Source organism: Miniopterus schreibersii (genome assembly GCF_964146895.1).
Source record: "Miniopterus schreibersii genome assembly, chromosome: 10".
Classification (NCBI taxonomy): Eukaryota; Metazoa; Chordata; class Mammalia; order Chiroptera; family Miniopteridae; genus Miniopterus; species Miniopterus schreibersii.
The window spans coordinates 59,036,574-59,052,619 of NC_138110.1; the positions used below are offsets into that span (position 1 = coordinate 59,036,574).

At 53.6% G+C, this 16,046-nt stretch overlaps 1 protein-coding gene across 1 annotated transcript; it reads left to right on the top strand.

The window, feature by feature from the left end:
* Positions 1-8,538: 8,538 nt before the first annotated feature.
* On the top strand, positions 8,539-15,708 carry MYL9 (myosin light chain 9). Its single transcript, XM_081148473.1, has 4 exons — positions 8,539-8,697; positions 11,757-11,966; positions 13,907-14,068; positions 14,942-15,708. Exons 2-4 carry the CDS (start codon positions 11,783-11,785, stop codon positions 15,112-15,114), a joined length of 519 nt encoding a protein of 172 aa, XP_081004599.1. The 5' UTR covers positions 8,539-8,697; positions 11,757-11,782; the 3' UTR covers positions 15,115-15,708.
* The last annotated feature ends 338 nt before the right edge of the window (positions 15,709-16,046 follow it).

The window sequence follows — 16,046 nt, forward strand, 5'->3', positions numbered from 1 at the left end:
CCTTTCTCCCTCACTCTTACTGCTCGAATCCAAGTGAGTCTAGAGGCTGTGCCCTGAATCTCGGCCCCGCCCTTGCTCTTTCACAGGCCCCGGCCCCTGGGCACTATGGCACGCCCGGCGTTATTGAGGGTGGTGCAGGGGTGGCTGCCGTACCGGGGCATGATGCAAGGGAGCTCTGGGGTGGAGGGGTGCTGCAGTCGAGGGGCCTGATGCAAGGGGGCGCTGCAGTACGGGGCCCCGGCGCCAGGGGGCGCTGCTGAGCAGCCGAGCTGCAGTACCGGTACCCGGCGCCAGAGGGCGCTACTGAGCAGGGGAGCTGCAGTACCGGTCCCCGGCGCCAGGGGGCGCTAGTGAGCAGGGGAGTTGCAGTACCGGGCCCCGGCGCCAGGGGGCGCTGCTGAGCAGCCGAGCTGCAGTACCGGTCCCCGGCGCCAGGGGGCGCTGCTGAGCAGCCGAGCTGCAGTACCGGTCCCCGGCGCCAGGGGGCGCTACTGAGCAGGGGAGCTGCAGTACCGGTCCCCGGCGCCAGGGGGCGCTACTGAGCAGGGGAGTTGCAGTACCGGTCCCCGGCGCCAGGGGGCGCTGCTGAGCAGCCGAGCTGCAGTACCGGGCCCCGGCGCCAGGGGGCGCTGCTGAGCAGCCGGGCTGCAGTACCGGTACCCTGCGCCAGGGGGCGCTGCTGAGCAGTTGAGCTGCAGTACCGGGACCCGGCGCCAGGGGGCGCTACTGAGCAGGGGAGCTGCAGTACCGGTCCCCGGCGCCAGGGGGCGCTACTGAGCAGGGGAGTTGCAGTACCGGTCCCCGGCGCCAGGGGGCGCTGCTGAGCAGGGGAGTTGCAGTACCGGTCCCCGGCGCCAGGGGGCGCTACTGAGCAGGGGAGTTGCAGTACCGGTCCCCGGCGCCAGGGGGCGCTACTGAGCAGGGGAGTTGCAGTACCGGGCCCCGGCGCCAGGGGGCGCTGCTGAGCAGTTGAGCTGCAGTGCCGGGACCCGGCGCCAGGGGGCGCTGCTGAGCACACAAAGTGTTTGCACACAGCTGGGCACTCTCTTGCTCGCCTGGTCCCGCAGGATCCCGCTGCAGCACCAGAGCATGACACTCAGCGTCCTCATCTGATGCCTCTGCACCTAGGCCTGCCTCATCTGATGCCCGTCCACCCCCCCTCCTTGGTCTCCGAGGGTGCCCGCGAGGCTGGACTGGGGAACCTGTTCCCAGAACCAGAGCTAAGCCAACACGGGCAGAACACGCAGCCCGGCCCTCTTCCTCAGCCGCCCTGCCTTGTCCTTGAGTCTTTGTAAAACGTTACATGGGCTTTGCTGCTAGTGCTTTGCTTGGAGGAGGCCAGGGAGAGGGAAGGAGATTTACTATTTTCTATTTGTGCTTTAAAGGTCAAGCAAAGCTCTTTCTCTGGTTTTCAAACAGTGTTTCTGAACCGTGGCCGCCTTCCTTGCTTTTCCTTCTGTTTGCCACTGGGTGAGACGAGAAGGGGCAATGAGGTAGGACGTAAAGCCTGTCGGTTTGCCTTTTTAAAAGTTTGCAACTCGGATATAATACCTGATATCGCTTAGCTGACTGGAACCCGTTTGTTTCTAGAATCCCGGGGAAGCGTGTATTACCAATCGACATCTAGGATGTTAGCGTTTCCTGAATAAGGCCTTGATACATCAAAGGGGGTTTTCATTTTAAATCCACTTGCATTTATAGTGCAAAAGACTTACAAGTCACCTTCAAGAAGGTCTTGCTATTGTTTTTCCTCTCCTTACCCCCAATTTTATTTGAAAATGATGACATCAATTAGTCAATGAAGAGATTAAATGGGAATAAAGTGGAAAAGGTACCAGTCACTTAAGGGGACATACAGCTGTGCATAGGACAGACGTCCTACCTGTGGGTATGTTTGTGTGTACGCACCCAGTGTTTGCCACAAGGTGGGCGCTCAGGTATTTGCTTTTCTGAAACTGGGTGTAATCTGTGAGCTACAGCGTTCTCCCGCATCGTCTAATTGCTCGGTCGCAGCAGACCCACGGCGGTGGTCTTACAACTGCTCGCCACCTGCTCTGTAGCGACACACCTGGGGCACGATCAACTCCGAATACAAGGACCGGGAGAAGCTTACTTAAGGTCAAAAGAGAAAAATAAACTGTCACTCTCCAGGATGCACAGAACACGTAATTCCAATCCCATGGTTAAGGGAACAGGTGAAGACTGTTGGGCTGTGATACCATGCTGATAATTCTCGCCGTAACCTCCTGAGAGTTCTGTAAATGAGGACAAGTGCCCAGGGACAGGGGTTTCCACATTGATGTTGCAACAGTGACTGGGCAGTGAGAGCAGGAGCCTTAGGCAATGGTACCTGATATGCAGCTGTCAGATCAGCCCTGTGGCATCCCAGGGACCGGCTCCTGCGCTTCCAGCAGCGCCATTACCGGGAGGCTCAAGGCCACACACCCCATGTTTCCTTAGAGCATTCTTGGGGTATGTGTGGAGAGTGGGGGCGATGGGGAAAGGATGGGATTCGTTGGGGAGAAATATGATTGATTGTGGTCTCTTTGTTGCCAGGTTAAATTCACTGCTTCTTAGCTCTGGTTGCTCCTAGAATCACCTGGGGAGCTTTCAGATAACATCACTGACTAGGCCCTGTCCTCAGAGAGTCCAGTCGATTTGAGATGGGCCTGGGCATAAGGGCTTTTCAAAGCATTTTAGTTGGTTTTAATATACGTTCAAGATTCAACTTTATAATTTTTAAAATTGGCTTTAGAGAGAGAGGAAGGGAGAGGGAGAGAGAAACATCAATGTGTGAAAGAAACATCGACCAGTTGCCTCCTGTACATGCCCCTACTGGGGCTCTAACCTGCGGTCTGGGTACGTGCCCTGACGGGAGTTGAACCTGTGACCCTTTGGTGGACAGGATGACCCTCCAACCAACTGAGCCACATTGGCCAGGGTAAGAAGTATCCTCTTTTTAATTAGTCTCAGAAACATCTGAGTGAAGCTTTCATTGTACCTGTCACAGGTGTTAAGAATTTGAAGTTGAATTCTGACAGTGAGTTACTTGGTTAGGGTTAGGATGAGACCTAGGGTTAGCGTTATGTTGAGGGTAGGGTTAGAGAGATGGCTAAGGTTAGGATTAGACCTAGGGTTAGTGTTATATGGAGGGCTAGGGTTAGAGAGATGGTTAGGGTTAGGATTAGACCTAGGGTTAGGGTTAGGTTGAGGGCTACGTTTAGAGAGATGATTAAGGTTAGGATTAGACCTAGAGTTAGGGTTATGTTGAGGGCTAGGGAATATGGAGATGATTAGGGTTAGGATTAGATCTAGGGTTTGGGTCATGTTGAGGGCTAGGCTTAGGAGGATGGTTACGGTTAGGATTAGACCTAGGTTTAGGGGTATGTTGAGGGTTAGGGTTACGGATATGGTTATAGTTAAAATTAGACCTAGGGTTCGCATTATTTTGAGGGTTTGTGTTAGGGAGATGGTTCCTGTTAGGATTATTCCTCGGGTTAGGGTTAGGTTTAGAGTTAGGGTTAAGGAGATGATTATGGTTAGAATTAGACCTAGCGTTAGGTTTATGTTGAGGGTTACGGTTAGGCAGACTGTTACTGTTAGGATTACACCTACAGTTAGGGTTAGATTTAGCGTTAGGATTAGGAAGAGGTTACGTTTAGGATTAGACCTAGGGTTAGGTTTAAGTTTATGGTTAGTGTTAGGGAGATGGTTAGGGTTAGGATTAGACCTAGGGTTATGGTTATGTTCAGGGCTAGGGTTAGAGAGATGGTTAGGGTTAGGATTAGACCTAGGGTTAGGGTTATGTTGAGGGCTAGGGTTAGAGAGATGGTTAGGGTTAGGATTAGACCTAGGGTTAGGGTTATGTTGAGGGCTAGGGTTAGAGAGATGGTTAGGGTTAGGATTAGACCTAGGGTTAGGGTTATGTTGAGGGCTAGGGTTAGAGAGATGGTTAGGGTTAGGATTAGACCTAGGGTTAGGGTTATGTTGAGGGCTAGGGTTAGAGAGATGGTTAGGGTTAGGATTAGACTTAGGGTTAGGTTGAGGGCTACATTTAGAGAGATGGTTAGTGTTAGGATTAGACCTAGGGTTAGAGTTATGTTGAGGGCTAGGGTTAGAGAGATGATTAGAGTTAGGATTACACCTAGGGTTTGGGTTATGTTGAGGGCTAGGGTTGGAGAGATGATTAGAGTTAGGATTACACCTAGGGTTTGGGTTATGTTGAGGGCTAGGGTTGGAGTGATGATTAGGGTTAGGATTAGTCCTAGGGTTAGGGTTATGTTGAGGTCTAGGGTTAGGGAGATGGTTAGGGTTAGGATTAGACCTAGAGTTAGAGTTATGTTGAGGGCTACGTTTGGGCAAATTGTTAAGTTTAGGATTCGATCTAGGGTTAGCATTATGTTGAGGGCTAGGGTTCGGAGGATGGTTAGGGTTAGGGTTAGGTTTAGACCTAGGGTTTGCGTTACGTTAAGGGCTAGTTTTAGGACGATGGTTAGCGTTAGCATTAGACCTAGGGTTAGGGTTATGTTGAGGGCTAGGGTTAGGCAGATGGTTAGGGTTAGGATTAGATCAAGGGTTAGGGTAATGTTGAGGGCTAGGGTTAGGGAAACGGTTAGGGTTAGGATTAGACCTACGATTAGGTTTATGTTGAGGGCTAGGGTTAGGAGGATGGTTATGGTTAGCATAAGACCTAAGGTTAGGGTTCTGTTGAGGGCTAGGTTTAGGAGGATGGTTAGGTTTAGCTTTAGACCTAGGGTTAGCATTATGTTGAGGTCTAGGGTTTGGAGGATGGTTAGGGTTAGCATTAGACCTACTGTTTGCGTTATGTTGAGGGCTAGGTTTAGGAGGATGGTTAGGGTTAGCATTAGACCTAGGGTTAGGGTTATGTTGAGGGCTAGGGTTAGGGAGATGGTTAGGGTTAGGATTAGACCTAGGGTTAGGGTTATGTTGAGGGTTAGTGTTACGCATATGGTTATAGTTAAAATTAGACCTAGGGTTCGCATTATTTTGAGGGTTAGGGTTAGGAAGATGGTTACTGTTAGGATTAGACCTAGGGTTGGTGATATGTTGAGGGTTATTGTTTGGGAGATGGTTAGGGCTAGGTTTAGACCTAGGGTTAGGGTTATGTTGAGGGGTAGGGTTACGGATATGGTTAGTGTTAGGATTATAGCTAAGGTTAGGGTTAGGTTAGGGTTAGGGTTAGGGAGATGGTTAGGGTTAGGATTAGACCTAGCCTTAGGGTTATTTTGAGGGTTAGGGTTACAGATATGGTTCGGGTTAGGATTAGACCAAGGGTTAGTGTTAGGTTTAGGTTTTGGTTTGGGGAGTTGGTTTGGATTAGGATTAGACCTAGGGTTTGGGTTATGTTGAGGGTTAGGGTTAAGGAGATGATTATAGTTAAAATTAGACCTAGTGTTAGGGTTATGTTGAGGGTTAGGGTAAGGGAGATGGTTAAGGTCAGAATTAGACCTACGATTAGGGTTATGTTGAGGGTTGGTTGCGGATATGATTAGGGTTAGGATTAGACCTAGGGTTAGGGTAAGGTTTTGGTTTAGGGTTAGGCAGATGGTTATAGTTAGCATTAGACCTAGGGTTAGGGTTAGGTTTATGGTTAGGGTTAGGGTAATGCTCAATTAAAATTAGTCCTAGGTTTAGGGTTATGTTGAGGGTTACAGTTAGGTAGACGGTTACTGTTAGGATTACACCTAGAATTAGGGTTAGATTTAGCGTTAGGATTAGGAAGAGGTTACGTTTAGGATTAGACCTAGGGTTAGGTTTAAGTTTACGGTTAGCGTTAGGAGATGGTTAGGGTTAGGATTAGTCCTAGGGTTAGGGTTAGGTTTAGGGTTTGGGTTAAGGAGATGGTTACTGTTAAGATTAGTCCTATTTTAAGGGTTAGGTTGAGCGTTAGGGCTAGGGAGATGGTTAGCGTTAGAATTAGACCTAGGGTTAGGGTTTTCTTGAGGGTCAGGGTTAGGGAGATATTTACTGTTAGGATTATACCTAGGGTTAGGTTTATGTTGAGGGTTAGGGTTAAAAAAAAAAAAAAAAAAAGTAAATATTTCCACACCCATGTTTCCAGCACCATTACTGACAGTATCCAAAAGGTAGAAACAACTCGTATGTCCACCAGCAGGTGAGTGGAGAAGCAGAATGTGGTCTCTCCACACAATGGATGGTACTTATTCTCAAGAAGGAAATTCTGACACAGGCTACAACACAGATGAACCTTGAATACGGTATGCAGAGTGAAATAAGTCAGTCACAAAAGGAAATATCCTAACTCCACTTACATGAGGTACCTCGACTGGACAAATTCATAGAGACGGAAAGCAGAATGGCAACTGCCTAGGAGCCAGGGAAGGAAAACAAAGCTACTGCTTAGTGGGGGGTGTCAGCTGGGGAAGGTGAAAAGGCTCTAGGAATGGGTGACCATGACTGTTGTGCAAATGTACTCAATGCTGCTGAACTATACACTAAAAGTGGTTAAAATGGTAAATTTTTTATTTTCACACACACACACACACACACACACACACACACACACACACAGAAAACATCATAAAGCCTGACGTTAACATTTGCAGAATCTGGGTGAAGGTATATGGGAGCTCTTTGTACAGTTTTTATAACTTCATTGTGTGAAGTAGTTTTAAAAAATTAATCTGTTGCCCAGCCAGGTGTGGCTCAGTGGTTGAGCACTGATCTAGGACCCAGGAGATCCCAGTTCCATTCCTGATCAGGTCACATGCCAGGGTTGTGGGCTCCATCCACAGTCTGGGGCATGCAGGAGGCAGCTGATCAATGACTCTTTCATCATCAATGTTCCTTTCTCTCACCCTCTCCCCTCCTCTCTCTGAAATCAATAAAGTTGTTTTTTTAATTAATCTGTCCAAAACAGAATTCCTGCTCCTTCCATAGCAGACACCTCTGAGAAAATGGCAGCTCTCCTCCTCCACTTGCTCAGACCAAAGCCCTTGGAGTCATCTGTGACTCTTTCACACACGTTACAGTCCACACGCACACCCTGTTGGAGGTAACTTCAAAACACTTCTCCCCTCCTCCACTGCTCCACACAAGTCTGAACACATCTCTGGTGGAGGAGCTCCTCACTGAGTCTCCCCACTTTGGCTCAAATGTGTGCCGGTCCAGTCCATTTTCAACACAACACCCAGAGGGATTCAGTGGAAACATAAGCCACATCATGTCATTCTTCTGCTCAGAACTCTGATGTCTTAATGTGGCCTCTAAGAAGCCCTGGGGTAGGTCCTTGCTGCGTCTGAGCCCTCATCTCCCACCCCTCTCCCCTCACTCCCTCCCCACAGTCACATTGTCCTCCTGCTGCCCCTTGGCATGAGCAGGGCAAGTTTCGAGGACAGGGCTTCTGACCCGCTCACTGGGCTGGCTTTCTTTCAGGTCTCCCAGATGTCACCCCCCAGCCCCTATTCCTCCCTCCTCACCCTGTTTTATTCCCCTCCGAGGTACTTATTTGTACCCTCCAAACCATGCAGCTACTTGTTTTTTCCCTGCAGGAGAACAAACGCTTCCCGAGCACGTGGACTTGACTCCGTCTCTTTCCCCAGCACCCAGCACAGCGGGCAGGCGTGCCCGTCACTACTTGCAGAGTAACTGGGTGTGGGAAAGTTCCCCTGGAAGGTCTGTGTCTGCGAGAGGGGCCGGGAGAGAAAGCCAGGCCAGGCCGGCGTCCAGACAGGGGCTAAGGGGTCAAAATGATGCACAGGCCGTGACGCTCGACTGGGAGTCGCCCCGTGAGGATGTACCGGTGGTCCCCGAGCCCCTGCCCCTCGCGCTGGCTCGGAGGTGCTACCAGGCTCTTTTGGGCTGCTCCCCCACCGAACCTCACCACTGCTGTCCCCCTTTACAGGTGGGCTGTCACCAGCGTGGTCCTACCTAACCCCGAGGGCGCCCCACACCCACACCGGCAGGGGCCTGAGTGGTGGCCCTTCTCAGGGGGACAGCGCGTCCTCTCCAAAGCGCCTCTTCTCTGGGATAGAAAACAGCCATACTTGGTCTGGCGGAAGGAGCCCTCCCACCCTCGCCCTCCTCTCCCCTCCCCTCCCTCTTGCTCTCCCCACTCCCCCAACCCCCTCCTTCCCCCTCCACCCCTCCCTCTCGCTCTTCCCTCCCCCTCCCCCAGCCCCTTCCTTCTCCCTCCACTCCCTGCCCCTCCCCTCCTCCCCTCCCTCTCGCTCTCCCCTCCCCCTCCCTCTTTCCCCCTCCCCCCCTGCCCCCAGGCACAGCGCGGGGGCAGTGGAGCCTCGGGTGGGAAGCTGGCGGTTGGGGTCTTGAGAACCGGAGGCACCGGGACAGTCTGCCAGCCTCGCTGGAAAGGAGGGGGCGGCCCAGATAAATACCCCTCCGCAGGCCGTGGGGGGCGGACTCACCTCATCACCTCCCCCATCTGCCACGAAGCGGGGAGCCCCTAGTGGCAGGAAGCCCCATGGGGGGGAGTCACCAGTAGCGCCCCCACCCCCCAGCCGTGGGCAGAGGCCAAATAAGGCCGGATGGGCTGCCCAGTCCCCGCCCCGCAGCGCGCACATTCTTCTGCCTTGTAAGGCCCGGAGCCGCGCCCCGCCCCCCGCAGCCCAGCCCAGCCCTGCCCCTCGGCCCCGAGGCTGCACTCTGCTCCGCACCAAGTCTACGCACCCGACCGAAAGAGTGCCTTCCCTGTGCCAGGTGGGTGCCGCCCCGGTGGTCTAGGGAGGCGGCCTGACGGCGGGGCTGGAACTTCGGGCGGCCCCTGGGTCGGGATGCCCGAGAGTCTCTGGGCAGGGACATCGTCCTGGGCTTCGGGCTGCGAGGTGGCTCGGGTCCGACAGGGGTTCTGGCGGGGGTCGGGCAGCAGGGGACTGTTCTGGGTTCTGGGAACCAGTGGTCCTTTGGCAAAGGAAGACTGTCGGGCCCACGGCCCTTTGCTGTGGAGTTAGTCGCCAAACCCAGAGCTGCGGGGTGCCCGGGAGTAGGGAAGGGAATTGTGGTCGCAGGTGTTCCCTGCCCCAGCAGACCCATGTGTGTCCCAGACGGGAAACAGCCCGTCAGGCTTCTTGAGACCCCTCCAGAGCATCCTTGTCCTGGGGCAGGAGGGAGGGATGGATGGGGTAACCCCACCCCATTGGCACCAAAGCTGTGTGCCATGCATCAGGGCTTCTGGGCTCTGGGCCATCTGCCCATCTGTGCCTGTTGGGTGGGGAAGGCCTGCCAAGAGCCCTGTGGGCTCACCCCTAGGGGGGAGCTCAGCCCTGGGGGCTGGACAAGAGACTTGGGTCCTGCTCTTCCCCAGCCATCCAGCTACTCTGGCTGCTCTGAGTCACATAACTCAGCCTCAGATGAGGTGAGTTGATGAGCGAGGCATCTGGCACTGCCAGCCACAGGGACCATGAGGTAATGGGGGACACAGGCCTTATCTTTGCCGTTATGGGGGGAAGGTGGCATCTAGTTACAGCCTAGCCAAGTAACAACTATATCTGATTCCTAGTGTCCAGGATCCCCAGTCAGGGCAGGTGATGGCTCCAGGGCTAGGGGCCCAGCCTGTCTCTGACCCCAGTTGCTCAACCAAGCCTAGAAACTCTCTTTGGTCACACAGAGCCCTCAGCTGCCGCAAACCCACCATGAACCTCTTAGGGTATATGTTTCCTTTGCGATTCAGGCCTGGAGCGCACCAGGGGCCATTTGCCACCCACTGATCCAAGCCTAGTCCTGGGGTCCTGACTTCCTATTTGACTCCACCCCTCTCATGGGCACTCCACTTCCCTTAAGTCTCAGTTCTTTTAACTGCACAGTGGGGCACCCCACCTTCCCTACCCTGCTTCCCAAGAGTTTTAGAATGGACAAACTGTAAAGTTCCATGCTCTCAGCATTTAAAGCAGAGCGGCCCATCAGAGCAGTGGCCACTCCTGCCTCTGGCCATGGCTTTCTCCTCCTGGCCATGTCTGCTCTAGAGCTTTGCAGACATGAGTGGTGATGACCATCATAGCCTCTGTTGGGTGCAACGGACTTCTCCTTGGCTGCCTTCTGTAGGTGTCATCAGTCAAAATTCCCAGAAGAACACTCGGCTCAGGGAAGGATTGGGCCCCTAAAAGCACTAAACCACAGGAGAGGATGGTACTCCCTGCCTCTGGCACCATGCCAGTCATGGGTGTGAAGTGCTTTTGTCTACCTTCCCCCAGAGCATGTGAGGGCCAGGTGTGTTAGCCAAGTGGGACACAGCAGCCAGTGTCTCATGACTAGAGGCAGCTGTGGTCTCTGGGGAAGGACTGGGGCTGGCGAGGGTCCCAACTCAGGATATAAGATCTCAAAGGCCAAACCCTAAGAATGACTTGAACATGATCATAGGACAGAGATCAGAGACAGCTTGAGGAGCACTCACAACCACATGATTTGGGGTAAGAAGAAAAGCAGAGAAGGCTTTCTGGAGGTTCTGGATCAAGGGGCTCAGCACAGAGGAAAGAGGGGGCAGCAGCCTGGGCCTTGGCCAGGCCCAAAACAGCCCCAGCTGAGGGGCACACAAGCACTCCGTCTTTAGGGGCAGTCCCCACAAGCCATACAAGGGTTCAGGGAAAAGGCCCCTTGCTGGGCCTCAGTTTCCCCATCTGTACAGTGGAAGCAGTAAACCAGCCACGGTTGCCCTCACAGTTATTCAATAAACAAGCATCTGGTTGGCCTCACTGTGGGCTTTGGTGGGCTTTGGTGTGCATCGGGATTTACGGCAGCCAGACTGACTGAGGAAGAGACCTTTATATGCTGATTTTCAGAGCAGAGGTGGAGAATTGCTCCCCAAGGGGTGTCTCAAGACCTGGGCTGGAGAAGGAAGCACATCCCAGGGGGAAGGAAGAAGGAAAGTCTGGGGGTATCTAGGGTACAGCTAAAGGTCTAGCTGAGCAGGATCACAGACGGCAGGAGGGACACAGTGTGGGCTCCCGTGGTCAACCAGAGAGAAGGGCCTTAAATACCAGGCTGAGAGGCCCAGACTTGCTGTAGGTTGTGGCAGGAACCTTGGAGGGCTTCAAGGTGAAGTGACAGGTGCAGGTCTCAGACTAGCTAGAGGCTAAAAGACCAGGTCTAAACAAGGGTGACAAGAAGCTGGGGCTCTCAGCCTGGGGGACCCTCATGCCCCTATAAGCACTGAGAAATGTGAACAAGGAGTGGGGCCCAAATCAGTCTGTCACCCACCTAGGGGCTGGTCCAGTGTGGGCAGCAGTGGGGAGGGGAACCCGCCAGAGCACTGGCCTTTCAAAACCTCCAGATCCGGAAGCACAGAGGGATGAGGAGGAGGAGAGAGGAGGAGGAATGTCAGGAATTCAGGGCCACAGATCCAGCTCCTTCCTGCTGAGGATGGCAGGGAGCCCCACCTTGTCACTTGAGAGATGGACAGGGTGTAAATACTATTAAGGATTAAAGGAGATAAGCACAAAAATGGTTGGCATGGAACCCAATCCTAAGCGTTTTACCGAGTGACAGTAAAAATAGCGTACTCCAGGCCTGGCACCATTCCAGGGCTTTCTCGGGCACTAAGCCAGTTAATCGCTCTTGCTGCGCCCTCCTCATGTCCCCAGTGCCAGATGAGGAAACTCACTCACAGGCAGAGGAGGTTGTTTAAGGGCCTTGCATGTCTGCTTTGGGATGAGCCGAGTGGCAAGAGCCCCAAGCCTGTGGGAGGCCTTGAATGCCGGGCCCAGGCACTGGCAGCCGGTCTGGCCCAGGGTCATAGGCTCTCCCTCCACATGTACTTCCTGCAGGGAAGCCCCACCCACCTGAAGCCAAGATGTCCAGCAAGAGGGCCAAGGCCAAGACCACCAAGAAGCGCCCACAGCGGGCCACATCCAATGTCTTTGCAATGTTTGACCAGTCCCAGATCCAGGAGTTTAAAGAGGCCTTCAACATGATCGACCAGAACCGAGATGGCTTCATTGACAAGGAGGATTTGCATGACATGCTGGCATCACTGGGTGAGGAGGGATGGGGGGGGGGTGTCTAAGTGGGCCTGGAAAGGGAGTAGGCTATGGGTCTGTTCATCACTATGGAGCATTTCCTGTGTAGTCACATGTGGTACCCACCCTGGAGAGTAGATGCCATTACTTTCTCCACTTAACAGATAGGGAAACTGAGGCACGGCAGTTTGGCACTGGATATGAACCCAAACAGGCTCACTCCAGGGCAGAACTGCCTCAGGGAGATGTGTGGATTGGGCTGCCTGGTACCATGTCATTTAAAGAAAGGGGTCAGCAACTAGAAGAAAATCTCAACTGCACAGACATTCTATTGTATGGGTAGGGAAACTGAGGCCTAGAGGGGAGGCCAGAGTAACTCTGCTCCTTCAGAGGTCACCCGTGCCAGGCTCTCAGAGCCTCTCTGACTCCAGTGACTTCCCCAGAATCAGAATCTTAGAGCTGAAAGGGCTCAGAAATCTAATACAATTCCCATTGCTCAGATAGGGAAACTGAGGTCCAGGGGCCAGACACTACCACCCTAGCCTGTGGCCCTGCCCCACAGCCCTCCTCATGTGCAGTCCAGTTCCTGGTGCCCCCTTTATCCAAGTGGGAACATCTCCCAAAGCTCTAGGGCCACATAGGCCTGTGTGATTCCCTGGCACTGCTCCTCACAGCTGGGTAGCCCCACTTGGTGCCTGTGGCCCTCATGCACTCCCAAGGGGTCTCATGGGAAGACTGGGCAACCCTGAGTAGGAGGGCTGACATCAGACACATCCCACCCTGGGTGCCAAACCTCTCCCAGCTTCCAGCCAGACTCACTTGAAGGTCCCCTCCCCAAGGAAGTCACAAGGGCAGAGAGGAAGACTGAGGCCTGATGAGGGGAGGGGCTTGTGGGTCCTGATGTCACAGCTCCTTCCAGGCCTCAGCCATCTGTGGGGACATAGCAGGGTGAGTGAGGCTCAGATGAGACAGGGACACGAAGATTCCTTCCCATTTATGCAGCAGCACCCCACACCCAGGGCCCTAAACCCCAGAGACTTGATAACAGCCCCAGGTGTCTACACAGAAAAACTCCACTCCTGTTTGTAGCTCAGGTCAGTGAATCCACTGATCAGTCATGGCTTCTGGTTAAGAACATCACCCTCAGGTTAAAAAACAAGAGCAGCAAATAAAATAACAAGAAGCTCTGCAGGCATTAAATCTTAAATCTTTGCAATCTTAAATCTCATGGCAATTCTATTGGGTGGATGTGACTATCATTCCCACTTTACAAATGAGGAAATAGAAACTCAGAGAGGTTAAGTAATTTGCCCAAGGTCACACAGCTCCTAAGTGGTAGAGCTAGGATTTGAACTCAGCAGTTGATACGAGTCTATAGGGCTGTGCTAATCATTATGTGCATTTTACAACCATTGCCTTCATCATCTTCATAACTCTCCTAAGAGACAGGGGACACTGAGGCATAGAGCCTATGTGAAACCAAACCTCACTGTTTTAACCACTTTTGAAACTGCGTGGAATCCGGTGTCTAGCTGCCTAGGTTTGAATAACGGTTTCACTCTTTACTTGCCATGTGACCAAAGTCACTTCGCTTCTGTGCCTCAGTCCACAACTGTGAAGTGGGTACAAGAATACCGACCCACAGGGTGATGCCAAGTTAAATGCAATAAGGCAGGTGAAGCATCAGACACAGTGAGCAGTCAGCAAATGGTGGCTCTTCCATGTTCAAGAGCACTTCCTATCTCTGATATCCAGCCCAGTGGCGGAGACTCATCAAGGCCCCCAGAAGAACCCCAGGGAGGGAGCAGCCAGACAGCTGGCTGCCCAGCAAGATGCTTGATAGTTTATAAAACTTCCTACCACCTGTCTGTAGGACCTTCACACTGGGCCATGGAGGGAGGGTCAGGGAGGCGGACAGGGACAGACAAAAACAGGCACGAATGCCCCACTCACTACAGGGAAGAACCCCACGGACGAGTACCTGGAGGGCATGATGAGCGAGGCCCCTGGGCCCATCAACTTCACCATGTTCCTGACCATGTTTGGGGAGAAGCTGAATGGCACGGACCCTGAGGACGTGATCCGCAACGCCTTCGCCTGCTTCGATGAGGAGGCCTCAGGTGGGCAACCTCCCGGAGGCCTGTACAAGGCTGGGCTGAGCACCTCACCTAGGGTACCCCCATGTATGCCAGTGGGGTCGGTTCATGCTGGGCTTCGGGGCCCCTGTCCCCACAGGCCAGAACAGACACCACCCACCTCTTGGTTTTGGCACCAGAACTGTAAAAGATACACTGTTCTCTCCCCAAATGCTAAACCCAAACATCCACATTCCCCAAGGCTTCCCACTTAGTTCGCCACTGGCCCAACACTCTGTCTCTGCTTTTAGATCTCTTCAGAAACCAATCCATTCCAGGCCCTTTTGGCCAACAAGGTACAGAAACCAGCCCACATCCTCAAATCTTCAGAAGGACTTCCTGTCCCACAGCTAGTTTTTCCCAGGGACAGGCCAGAGTGAGGCTGGCAATAGTAGTTTCAGTAGTTTCTTGGGGACCACAGGCCTAAGTGTGCTCAGAACATTTTCCACTACCTTCACAGCACTGTTTTCATCCCCATTTTCCGGTTCAAACAGGTACAGAGAGGGTAAGTAACTTACCCAAAGTCACACAGCTAGAAAGAAGGGGGATCAGCATTCAAATTCAGGCAGTAGAACTCTTGGGCTCATGCTCTTAAAGCAGGACATACCCAGCCCCCCTACACTCAGCCCCAAGTTCCCCACAGAAATACCTTGCAGACCTACTGCGGAACTCTTCCTCTGGGGCCCTGGCAAGCTCAAACTGAGCAGAGTCCAGGGCTAGGTCATTTCCTGCCCCCCTCCCCCCCACACACACCCTGCTGCAAGGTCTACAAGGACAGGTTGGGGGCTGAGGGGTAGGGGATGTTGGCTGTGTCCCAGCCTGAGTCCCTGTGTCTCGTGGACCTTGGTCCGCTCCCAGGTTTTATCCACGAGGATCACCTTCGGGAGCTGCTCACCACCATGGGCGACCGCTTCACAGATGAGGAGGTGGACGAGATGTACCGCGAGGCACCCATTGACAAGAAAGGCAACTTCAACTATGTGGAGTTCACCCGCATTCTCAAACATGGTGCCAAGGACAAAGATGACTAGGCCCCCGGGCCCCCATGTCCAGGCCCCGTCCCAGCCACCTGCTCCCCACACACACAGCCTGCACCTGCTCTATGCCCACAGGACCCTCTCAGGGGAGTCTCCCTCTGAGGGGTTAGGGGCCCAGCTCCCAGTAGAGGAAACAGGCCGAGAGAGAGCAGTGCCAGGCAAGGATCACACAGCCACCGTGAGGCAGGTGTGCCCACTGTGACCCCCCAAGAAAGTATCATCTAGATCTAGGGGACTGGGCCAGAGGGCTGGGCCTGGGGGTACCCAGGGAAGGCCTGGAAGGAGAGCCCAGGCTCATTTGTTGTTGCCTGCCCATTCCCTGGCTGTCCCCACAGGAAGGGCCCTGGTGTCCTGCTCTGGGACACCACTTCACATGCACTCCATGCAGGGCATGAAAGCTCTTTCCCAGACACTGCCACAAACTCACGAACCTCACCACAGTCCCTTCTCAGAGGACAGGATGACAGAGCCCTCCCCTCTGCTCTACCCTAGAACCACCCCCATCCCACCGAGTGTGTGCCCCAGACATGCTATAGGGTAGAGCTCCTCCCAGGAGAGGCGGAGTCTCTAATAGAAGGCTGAGCACTGCTTTGGGTCCGTGTGTCTGTGGTCTGTGAAATAAGGGACCCCCTAGACTCCAAACAACCTCCCACCCTCTCCTCCCATCCCCAGTGGCTGTCAATTCCTCCCCTCCACCCCCCACACCCAAGGTTCAGCTGAGACCAGACCAGCAGTGGGGAGTGGACAGAGGTGCTGCAGGAAATGCCCTCTTGGGAGGGAGGGGGCTGAGTGGGGAGGGCCCACAAGAATCACCATAGCAAATCCCGGTGGGGGGTTCTGGGCCTCTGTGGGGGCAGGGGTCAAGGTCATGCAGCCTTTAGGACTAGAGCCTAGATCTCCAGGGTCACCTCAGTGCTCCTAGAAAA

What these genes read in the sequence shown, in the direction of transcription:
- MYL9 (XM_081148473.1), top strand. Translation starts at nt 11,783, where the DNA reads ATGTCCAGCAAGAGGGCCAAGGCCAAGACCACCAAGAAGCGCCCACAG. An exon ending in TGACATGCTGGCATCACTGG is followed by an intron (nt 11,967 to 13,906) that starts GTGAGGAGGGAT and finishes CACTCACTACAG; the next exon opens with GGAAGAACCCCACGGACGAG. An exon ending in CTTCGATGAGGAGGCCTCAG is followed by an intron (nt 14,069 to 14,941) that starts GTGGGCAACCTC and finishes GTCCGCTCCCAG; the next exon opens with GTTTTATCCACGAGGATCAC.